Raw genomic sequence first — 12,430 nt, 5'->3', positions numbered from 1 at the left:
AAGAAGTGTGGGGGGGCAGAAGAACAAAACAATGTCTTAGTGAATGTGTTTGATGAGTGCTTGGAGAATGGAATTAGTGATAGGGAGGTGGTAGAAACTGTATATTTGGTAAAAAATACAAATTACCCCTTATTACATTAAGACCAAAACCCTTGATAATTCTGTTTACAAACTATTTCTAAAAATTTTGCATCAGAAGATGAGTAAGATATTACAAAAACATTCAGGTGTAAAAGTACATGGGATTGGTAATGTGATGGGTGTCAGAGCATTACTGCTAATCATCTGATAAATCATAAATCTTACTCAAAAGGAAGGAAAGGAGCTGAGGTTTGAAGCATGCAGTACCGGAAAGTCTATGACAATATACAGCACAAGCAAATGTAGTATGTCTTGGGTCTGTATGCATTTAGGGAGGAATGCATCAGGTTTTTAAGGAAAATCGATGATAATTCTAGTTTGGTATATATTGTTAATGGGTAGGTTGGAAGAGTTATTCAGCTGGGCAGAGGCATAACTACAGTGATGCCAAGAGGTCAACAGCTCCAGGCACAAGGTTTTAGGGGGATGCATTCAGAAGATGCTTATCGGTCAGTAGAGTAGTACCTGCATTCATTTCCATACCTGCATTTCTGAATGTTGATGTTGCTTTTGTGGACAAGCCCGAATGGCTTCATTCCTATGTGGTATAAACTGTAGTAAGTTATTTGTTATAAAAGTAGAAACTTTTTTTTTTTAATTCTGAAATAGAGGACCTTTTTTGTTTTATTGCTCTGCAACTCATAGTTGAGGGGAAGGGTCACAGAAAAGAATACAAGAATGAAGAGCACCATTTTATAAAATGGACTTTTTGAAATTGCAATAGCAAGATCAGGGAACAGCTCTGGGCACTAGATGAGCAAACTATGGCACTGTAGATGGTAATGAAATTCTACAGATTATCTTTTAGGTATGGTATTATCTGGTTTAACAGCAAATGGTGTATTATGTAGGTTAATGACGGAGAATGTGAATAATAGCTGGAAAAATTACAGAACCTGAAAGATGTTAACTGGTGGTAGTGGAGGTGCTATTTCTGTGTCATATACAAAAAAGTATATGTACTAAAATAAGTATTGCTCAGATTAGGGTCATACTTGGCTGGAATTTACCCACTCCTGGGAAACTGAAAACTGATATAGTATGGATTCTCTTTACTGTGATATGACAACTGAAATATTAAAGGGTTAAAGATATAAGAGGATTAAATACAGTTCAGTCAGATGTCATAATTCTTCATATTTGTATTTTTTTTTTTTATTTTAGTGATTCTAACAGTAAAACTGGATAGTATTACTAGTATATTTTTTAGTTTAAATTCAGTGATTAATGGGAGATAAGACAACAAGCAGGTGAAATAGAAAGAAACTAGCCAATCCAGTGTAATGCATATTTTTTCCTAAAATATTATGGAATGTAAGCTACAGGGGTTACATTAAGTGAAACAAAAGTCAAAGAATAAAACAGAGGATGAACTTGTCATGTGTCCTGCATGGCAATAGATGCTTACAGCTGGGGTGTTATGAGGAGAAAAAAATGAATATATTTTCTTAAGGTGCAACAGACTTTAGGGTGTATGGAAAGCTCTGCTGGAAATGTATTTGTAAGAATTAAGTTCTTGACACCTTTTATTATTTGTTAACCATTTTTGAGTACTGAGAATATCACAGTACGGATGAGGAGTTCTCTTTGTTCAATGGAAGATGTGGGAAGCTTAGGTATATGGGTGTTTTTTATAACAAAAATGTGATATGGGAAAATTGCAACAGGAAGTAAAATACATTTAAAATATCTGCTATGTTGTTATTCCATTTGCTTCTGAATACTGCTCTATGTGGTTTATGACTTCATTAAAAAGTTTTACTCATTTTTTTCTGTATTGTATTGTATTTGATTTTGTAGCATATTTAATAAAATTACAACCCTACCTATTGTTCCCCCTGGAATTGGTGTAGTGTCTTTTTGTTGGACAGAGGATACAGGTAGCTCCAGATAAGCAAGACATTTACAATGTGGAAATTGATACTGAAAACGTATCTTAGGTGGTTACTACATATTTCAAAAGTGATAGCTTGGCGGATCCAATCCTACTGCAAATGACACAGAACACAGAACTGCAGTTACTCAGCTGGAGGTGCAGTTTGAATCTTCTTCATCTAATGAAGTCTCCGTTATATGGAGACGAAAGCGCTTAATCTATCTGTTTAATGAAGGATTTGTTATTATATATTTGTTTTATGTTTCGTGTTTAACTGTACATTAAATCTATTTAAACTTATATGTGGCAGTTCTTTGACGACCAGGTATTGGACAGCATTTATAGTTTGCCGGAGTACGTTTTTATTTATTTTTTTTATTTATAGCTGTAAAGAAGCTAGAGATTAGGAAAGAGTCCAATTGGGCATTCCTAAACTTGAAGAAAGTATATGACAAGGTCCCAAGAAAGTTGATTTGAGCAGTCCTGTGGTGGCTTGACGTCCAGGAAACACTAGTAGAATTAGTGCAGGCTATGTACAAAGATCCTATGACTTAAGTATGAACAGTGTTCAGTCTCACAGATTGGATCCCAGTGCAAGTGGGTGTGCATCAGGGATTAGCTCTGAGCCCACCGCTGTAGATACTGGTGATGGATTACATCAGCAAACAGGTCGGAGGGGACAGATCATCAAAGTTGCTGTATGCAGATGATGTGGTATTACAGGCAGACTCAGCAAGAATTTCAGCAAAGTATAGGGGAATGGAACGCAGAACTGAAAGAACATGGGATGAAACTAAGTGCAGATTAGACAGTGGTGATGGCAGCAAATTGGGGAAACTGGAAGAAGCTGAGAAGTAAGATAGAAGGGAAGATAATGGAACAGGATAACAGCTTCAAGTATCTGGAAGGGGTGGATGAAGAGGAGCGAAGTCTGAATGAACAGGTCAAAGATTAAATCAGTGGGGCTGCAGCCAAATGGCACAGAGTGTCAGGCGTAGTATATGGCAGAAGAATGTTAAAAAGTAAGGTGTACAAAACAGTGGTGTGAACAGTACTACTGTATGGTATGGAAACCTGGACAGTAAAGACAGAGCAGATGAGGAAGCTAGAGGCAATGGAAATGAAGTGCCTGAGATGGTTGGTCGGATGCACTCTGTGGGACAGACAAAGAAATGAAGACATAAGAGTAGAAACCAAAGTATTTCCAATTGCAGAAAAGATGAAAGAGAACAGACTGCAGTGGTCTGGGCACATGTTTGTGAAAGATAGGAAATAGGTAAGAAGAAATGAGGGTGTCCAGCAAAGGTTGGCTGGATTGAATGAGAGAAGATCTGTGACAGTCAGGCATGAGTGTCGAAGAAGGCAGGAGTGTGGCACTGAATCGAGAGAGATGGTGACAGTTAACATAACACCATGACCCCCGACCCCATGGAGAAAATGGGAAAAACGTAGGGTGATGATGATTAGGGCTTAAGGAATGGAAAACATTAATTTTAGCAAAAGTGTGGTATGGGTTATATAAAGGGATGGACAGGATTTAGTATCACAAACCTGAAATCCATAGTCCTGAGACTATGATATTGAAAGGCTAAAATGCTGAAGACCACAGCTGCAAAGTGCTGGACTAGCCCCCCCTGCAGGACACGTTAGCATCCATTCCCCGATGGTTTACACCCCTTCAGGATCCATCTTAGCAGTTGCTCCTATGTTCATAGTGATGGGGGATTTGATATTTGAGACATTTAGATACTGTGATTGTTAGCATTTTGGTCTTCCAATACTATGGTCTCAGGATTCTGTTTTGATTGTGAGCTTGAACACTGTAATTGTAAGCTATTGAACAAAAAAATAAAAGAAAAATGGGTAGAATATCAGAGGTGTGTGTGTGTGTGTGTGTGTGTGTGTGTGTGTGTGTGTGTGTGTGTGTGTGTGTGTGTGTGTGTGTGTGTGATATGTTTAGTAAGGTAGGTTTGTTGAGGTTTTACAGAACAGGTAATTGGTGACTTCAAAAGCTATTTAGAAAATGGGGGAATGCATGTGGAAAAAGAAATGCTTGGGGTGAATTACTGTCTTTATATTTCTTATTGAACTGTATTATAGTATTTTTTATTTTTATTTTTCATAAAAAATTAAGTTGTATTTGTATGAAAACTCACTTTTATTTAAAAATGCTGAAATGTATTTTTTTAATAAAGTCATCCACACATAGTTTTAATAACTGCCACAAGTTCTTTGACATCCACAAGCAGATGGGACAATAATGTCCCATTCTGTTCTGGTGTTTTCTTATCCAAATTGTTCCATTAAAAGTCTAACTTCCCTTCCTTTTGGAATGGCAGTAGAATTGTTATAACTACAAACAGTGCCTTCATTAGAACCCGTACACCTTCATTCACCGTGCATCAATACAAAGCCTAGTTAATAGCTTGGTGATACTGCTGTCAGATAACACACACACACACACACACACACACACACACACACACACACACACACACACGCACGCACGCACACACGCACGCACACACAAACACACACACATTTACTTCATTACACCACAGCATTAAAGCATTGCCTTCTTGGTATATTTTAAAAGCACATTATATGTCTGTGAGCACTGACTGAGGGAAAATAAAAGAATAAGACTTCATATGACCCTGCTTGTCATGTATTGATTCTACATAAGCTGGAAGAAACCTAACTTCATGATCACAAAGGAAGCCAGATTGTCCCACACATCTGTGCCACTGGATTTAACAGACCCATTTTTTTCTGTTAGCATAGCCAGTTGTATTGTGGCACATACAAATGTAAAGAACTTTTAAGCTACAAGTACATGTTTTATAACCACTGTAACATACACTGTTTTCCAGTTCTGTGTAATAATCTGTTTTCTCTGCTTTGTAAGTCCCCTTATGTGTTTCATAAAGTCACCTCATTGTCTTTTTCATTCACTTCACATAATAAACTTCCCCCTCTCTCTCTCTCGCACAGTGCTTGCACATCTTTCTCACAACAGTTGGCCTGAGTAGCTTTCATTCCTTAGTTTCACATTTCTTCTCCCGTGGGTTTCACTATACTGTTGTTTAGTTTCACATTTCTTCTCCCGTGGGTTTCACTATACTGCTGTTTCTGATTATTCCTCAGTACACTGTCTTTGCCTCATCACTTTCCAGAAGTTCCCTCACAGTTTTTCTTCCTTTGTTCATCCCACCCCATCCATCCCACTGACCACATCATCATGCCTGTATCGATTCTATTGTTTAAGAAGCACATGACTGCTACTTGTGAAAAAAAAAACATGGTGTCACTTCACTTGTGCAGATGAAAATAAATGTATTATTTCTAGTGGACCTTTCACTCCAAACCAACAGGCAAGCCATTTTAAATCTCAAACCATATTACTTATTGCAGTAGAACATATGGGAATGTAAGTCAACTTAGCTCCTAAACTATGTCACTCTGTACAGGTGACAAGGACAACATTATTTTGGACCGCAGTGGTAACCATGACATCTCTATAGAAAAGACATCACATCACCACACTCGTATATGTAATATGTAAAGCAACAATTTCCCTTTGTGCGATACTATACAAGTAAAGTTGTTTAGAACAGTTGAGATAACCGTGTAAGTACTGGTTGTAGCTATAATCATGAAGTTTTATTTTAGTACTCTGTTAAAATAGTGAGGTACTTCAGCTGTAGAAAAGTTAAAATCTCCAACCAAAAGCAAGGATCGGTAGTGCAATTAGAGTAAATGTCTGCTTTGCAAAGAACTGTCTGGAGGAAACGCGTGTAGTCAGCAGCATATATTGTACACGGCTAGCCTGTTGTCACCTGCAGTTCCTTAATTATTGCAGTCCTGGGCTGGTGCAAGCAGGTATCAGTCTGGAGTGATTTTCTTGAGAGGCTGTTAAATGTATCTAGTAAAGGTGGCATTTGCCTAAACTCCCATGTTAACCCAGATGTTCTGCTTGCTTTAAGACCAGTTGGCTTAACTCAGTGATATTTTTCTACATTTGGACAGCTGCTATGTTTAATACAATTCTGCCTAAAAGTGTTCTGGTTTATAGACTTCAAATGTTTTAGTACAATATCGCTACGTATACTAACCAGTTAACTAGCAGTCCCAGTTTCGGTAACAATATTCTAACTTGAAATGTCCCACTAAATAAAATATTCCTATGCTAACTGGTATTTTTGGGATTCATCCACAGCGACTACAAGTAATTTGTTATTTTTACACTATATGTGGTTGTCTTAGCTAGTAAAGGTGTCTTTTCAACTAGTTTAATACTGCAGTGGCTAATTACCAGCATTCCTATGCTGCAATCAGCTACTTTAGCCTGTAATCACTCTCTGTCTAGTAGTTTCAGTAAACACTGTCTTCTGATTTCTAAAAAGTCACTAGCTGGTGTTACTAGTTTTAATCCAGATGTTCAAGATTGTAGTGCCCCACTGCCTCCATCCTGCATTAGTCCAGGACAGCTGTTGACATGTCTCAGATATACCTACTCAGAAAGCACCAGAAGGTCAGACTACTTTGGCCAGTAATAAACTGGTAACTATAAACAGATCTACCACCCAAATGTAAAGATACTCTGCACTGTCAGTGAGCTTAAAAAACTGTTTGTCATTTCATGACAATACTCCTCAGACAAGCTGTGTTTTCTTTAGCCATCATCACAATCAGAACTGTCTTCATATAAAAAATTAAACTAGTGGAAGCTGTCCATGTTGCCTCTGCAATTGTTTGTGACCACATAAGAAAACAGCAGTTAACTAAATAAGGCACTGATACTAGTGTTTACTTATGTCACAGAACTCTGGTGTCATTACTACTGTCCTGTCCAGATGGTGCCTTGCAGGGTGTACCAATTTATCTGCCTGTTTCTATGAACTGCTGCTTGTCTGGTGCAACATTATAAAAAGCATCAGCAGTATGTTGAGAAAGGTTGGAGAGACTGGTCTTCCACATGTAGAGTGTTTTGCTGGTTTAGTCCACCACTTTGTTAAATACCAAATGGATCTTATAAATGTCCAGCTTGTCAGCAAATGCTTGTTAGCATACGCTGTTCTTTGTAATGGACTCACTGCTTCTTCTTTGATGCAGCAGTGTGACAGTACTTTTCTCACATGTCCAGCTAGTCAGCAAATGCTTGTTAGCATACACTGTTCTTTGTAATGGACTCACTGCTTCTTCTTCGACGCAGCAGTGTGACAGTACTTTTCTCACTGTCCTCTTGATCGCTTTCACACTGCCTCTGGAAGAATTACAAAAACAATATCAATTAACTGTGACCAAGGTCATATAACATTGCTCAGTTCACATAACTACAGATACTGCCTCACCAGAAAGCAAGCCTTTAAGGTAAAATAGTTTTCAGAGTTGTTTAGGAAAATAACTGAATGTGCTGCTACCCAATGTCAACAAGTAAACTGCCTTTGTACAACTGAAGTTTCACAAGGTAAAATTTAGCTCCAAGGGAAATATAAAAATGGGGTCAACATGAAACTGTAAGTTGTTTACAAACTCAGAAAAAAAAGGAAGTGCATTATGCCCTTTCAAAGAGGACAAGCACACATACATTAGTTACAGTACCACTATGTACAGAAGGTGACATCTAACCTATCAACACCACATTAAAAATACACAGGGGTACCACAGTGCTGAAAACATCACATTTTCAGAAACTGTACCATCTTTTTTTTTGGCCGGTGGGTGGGGGTATGCAGCACAGCTCACTTACACTCCAGAATATTCTGTAGGCATTGTGAATTTAAGACTGATATTCTACATTAATTAACAGTCCAAAAAGGGTGTTTATAAACAGTACATGTTAAATAGTAATAAACTGTATTTACTTTGACAAAGAACTAAAACTGAGCATTTTCTATGTTAGAGAATGGAGTTAGCAAACACAACCTTGAGAAATGAGTAAAAAATTCTAGAAAGAGACATTACAACCCTCTAACCTCTTCCTCAAATATGATCATGCAGGGGAGCATGTCATATCCTAAAATGTCATCCTATGGAGACTAGGAAAGACAATGAATATAAGCCTTCCTGTTTTCAGATGGAGTACAACACCTAGACTGCTGCACAATATTTATATACATATATCACTGGATGCATATCTTAAGAAACATGGCAGTGTGTAAGAACTTTTAAACTGGTACTACCTCCCCAATTCCTTACCTAACCACTGCATACTCCTTCTTTTTCTTTCCACTGTTCCCGTTAGGGGTCGCCACAGCGGATCATCTGTTTCCATTTCTTCCTGTCCTCTGTATCTTGCTCTGTCACACCAACCACATGCATGTCCTCTCTCACCACATCCATAAACCTTATCTTAGGCCTTCCTCTTTTCAGGCAGCTCCATCCTTAGCATCCTTTTCCCGATATACCCAGCATCCCTCATCAGCATATGTCCAAACCAACGTAATCTTGCCTCTCTGGCTTTGTCTCTAAACCAACCACACTGGGCTGACCCTATATTTACTTATTCCTAATCCTGTCCACCCTCGGCAAACCCAGTGCAAATCTCAACATCTTTAACTCTGCCATGTCCAGCTCTGACTCCTGCCTTTTCACTGTCTCCAACCAAACTCCATAGGCATTAATTAATATTTGCCTTGAACTTCTTACCACTATCACAGCTGTTGTCTGCTCAATGCCATACTTTGACTTGCTTTATGTTTACCATATCAATATACAGCCTCCAGAACTGGACAGTATTGCATGTACAGACATACTAATGACCACTGCAATGGCATTAATGCTTTCCCACATTTGGGGGCTACACCTCTCCTTAAGGCTATCAGCATGGATAGTTATTAAAATGACTTCTATAACTCACACACACACACACTCTTTCTCTCTCTCTGCCCCCTATATATATATATATATATATATATATATATATATATATATATATATATATATATATATATATATATATATATATATATATATATATATATATATATATATATATATATATATATATATATATATATATATATATATAAATAATATACAAACTCTATCCACATCTATCTATCTATCTATCTATCTATCTATCTATCTATCTATCTATCTATCTATCAGTGCTTGGTGATTTAATGATGAGTTATTTTCTTCACTGCATTCTGATATACTGAGTATTTGTACGGCACTTACATCCACATGCTTGCTTAGTTACCATCAGCTCATGTGAAGTGACTTCTCACAGGGTCAGCTACTTGGAAGTTGTAAAAATTGCCAACCATCGACTCCTAAATATGCTGTTCCATGTGTGTAGATGGAAGGCCACTAATAATGATATCCCTTGTTGTGTGTTGAAAGTGATGCAGGATATGGTTAGGAACCATGGGTGATGATCTCAATCTATAGCCTCACAAATTATGGTGTATTTGCACTGTTGTAGACAAGGATCATCACTGAATGCATGTTTAGACTTAAAGGCTCACTTCTGCTGTTTGGATGCATCTGGTGATGCACTGCAGAGTGCCTCCGAGACCTGCTGGAAGATATTTGTGGTCTGTGTCATGTTACAAAATATGGCAGTAAGTAAGTAGAATCAATTTGGAAACATTGTAGTACTGCTTGACAAAGGCAATGGAGGAGTCAGAGGAAGAAGTAGCACTACTCCATGTGATGCAGAGATGAGGCCAATACATTGAGGGACTGACAAAGAGGAAGTGTCCAGTCCACAATTATGTCCCATGACAAGGACAACACAGAGTAAAACTGATGCATGTATTACCGTACCTAGGATATGCATTATAGTGTATTGGCTGGGCATGCTGTATGTCATAAATTACCTTTCTCACACAGGCTAGAGGGTGCATAGGGAAAAGTTATCATTTGCAAAGTTGGAAACTTGGGCACAACGACAGGTTGCAGCACTACTACCACAGGTCAAAAGGTTACATGAGCTGGATGTGTCAGTCTTACACAAGTATACCACGTTGGTGGAGTCAGGAATCACATCTCCAGTGTCAAGGTGGAGCTTCATTTACTGAATGTTGATCAGTATACTGTGTGGCCCTACAGTGTCAGGGCCGTCCTGCATGATGGATGGTGTTCCTTTTTAGTAGCATGTTTGGGATACCTCCGGTCCTCCATGTGGGCAGACAATAGACAATAGTATCCATGATCATAAGGATGGCCACAGGTAGGCATTGTACAAGCAGCCCCAGCAAAGGAAATATATAGTGTGGAATTATAGGAGTCAGAATGACTAACCTTGCAAGGTGTCCTTGTTGCGAAGCCTGATGAGTGCTGGCCATGACTGTGAGAGTGCCCATGCCTAGTGGTAGAGGCAGCCATGGATAGGGTTGAAAACTGATACAGTTTCTGGTACAGCATGTGCTATCTTATTAAGCCTGGTTTGTGACCATGCACTGCATATTCTTTCCCCTTGCACAGCTGTGATGAGCATTTTCCAGTATCTGCATGGACATACCAATGGATACCAATTCAGCCATCATTACTCTTAGCAGGCATGTTTGCCTTGGGTCCCTATATGCTATGTCAATCTGTGTATAATGTAAGTTGTGCCACATTCCCTGCAGTAGTTGTACTTTTCATGCAGGCCATGCAACACATTTACAATCTGTCACAGTGTGTATATGGACATTCTGCATCTGGAATACTGAGCTGCACATCAACTGATAGATGCCAAGTGTAGTAACCTGGTTTGGCAAATGATCTGGAGTTATGGCAATGACCCCTGGCTACATGCCTCTTCTGAGGGTGTACACACCAAGGAGACAATGTGGCTCAAAGATGCTTTCTGTGACAGCGATTTCTGTGCAGTTTGGGTGAAGCAAGCATGGACAAGACATCCAGTATTAAATACAGGTGACATCACAGGTTCAGACTGACCCTGCACCATCATCATCTCATATCTGTGGGGATGTGTGCATACCCTCCAGTCTAGCACTGCTGACAGCACTTCCGTATTATTAGACTTACCATGTTTATGGTGTCACAGTTGTCAGCCATAGGTGACCCTCTGACAACAAAGATGTGCCAACCTTTTGCCTGGGATCCTGCACAAGGGAAACCTATGAAAGCATAGTGATAACATACCCATGGCAGTGCATAAAGGCACATACATTCCTTGTTGTACAGGTTGACATGGCTGCAGCCCCGATGTACTTGAAGAACAGATATACACATGTGTTCTGCTGAATAACCCCCACACACATGTGGGTCAGTGTACAACAGTAAGACAGCACACAAGGACAAACCTAGAGCTTCCCATACAAATGGTCAGGCTGTCATCACCAATCCAGCTTTCACATCCAAGCTAGTGCCACATATGAGGGATTCTCAACTGCCCCAAACATGGTTACAAGAATCTCTTCCTTCTCTGTGAAATACCTCTGTGTTTATGGAACTCCTCCTGTGATGGATCCATCCTCGACAGTACCCTTGTGCCATGATTTTGGCAAGTGATATCACATCAGTGACCCTGTGATGCACCTGCACTATTGCCCTACTATGGTTGATGACAGCACTGATCCCCTGTACCACACCTTGTCATAGCTAGTCCTGCAAAGCTTTTTGCTCTTTACCTCTGTCAAGGAAGCAGATGTGAAGTGTGTAGAGGGTTTGCAGTAACACCTCTGCCTTGGTGTGGTAAACTTTTCCAGCTGCTTCTGTTATCTCTGTCCTATGACAAAAAAATAAACACTTGTGAGTTACACATGTGAATGAGTGCGTGTATATGCATGAGTGTCATTAACAGACCCCATTATCTTTTCACTCCCCTCCACTGCCTCCATGTGGTAGATACATAACTGCCTGCTAATGTGCTGCCACCATTCACAACTGGTGACCTAGTGACAGCAGTAATGGGCAAGTTACCTGTACCCGCCTTCTTGCAGCACTTTGTTGACGATACATGAGGTAGCACACTTACAGGAGACCACATTTCCCCTCTAGCATGTCTTGCCATCTGAGTATGCTAGTGTGTGCCACACCCTCAGCAGAACAATACCATGTTCTAACCTTGTGTTCTATTCCCTGTCATGGCGAGCCCTACACAGTACAACAGTATACTGTCTTGCCTTTGCTCTATTCACTGTCAAGGTCAGCCCCCAGCTACAGAATAGAACCCTGTCTTGCCCTTGTCCTGTGTCAGAAAGAAACCCCAAAGCATTAAAGGAACCTGACCTACCCATGTTCTGTCTTCCCTGCCAGGGAGAGTCACTCAAAGTAAGACAATACCCTGTCCTGCTGTAGTATTGTATTCCCTGCCAGGGTGAGACCATTCACTACAGCAAGACAATACCTTGTCATGCCTCTGTGTTATGTTACACCACACATTCTACTGTTATTTGTTCGTGTTGCTTCTATGCACCCATGTGTGCACCCTGCAGCCCTGAGGTCTATAAC

At 39.6% G+C, this 12,430-nt stretch overlaps 1 protein-coding gene across 1 annotated transcript in view; it reads right to left on the bottom strand.

Moving 5' to 3' along the window:
- Positions 1-3,931: 3,931 nt before the first annotated feature.
- The window catches only part of LOC122808771 (death-associated protein kinase 2-like), a 1,232,522-nt gene continuing 1,224,023 nt past the window's right edge, over positions 3,932-12,430 (bottom strand). Inside the window, exon 12 of the mRNA XM_044079801.1 lies at positions 3,932-7,283. Within this exon, the coding sequence (XP_043935736.1) occupies positions 7,182-7,283 (102 nt within the window). The 3' untranslated portion in view covers positions 3,932-7,181. The remainder of the gene's footprint in view (positions 7,284-12,430) is intronic.

Source organism: Protopterus annectens, chromosome 8.part0 (assembly GCF_019279795.1).
Source record: "Protopterus annectens isolate FY-2018-M chromosome 8.part0, PAN1.0, whole genome shotgun sequence".
NCBI lineage: Eukaryota > Metazoa > Chordata > Ceratodontiformes > Protopteridae > Protopterus > Protopterus annectens.
The sequence above is the reverse complement of the archived record's forward strand: the minus strand, read 5'-3'. Positions and strand labels throughout refer to the sequence as shown.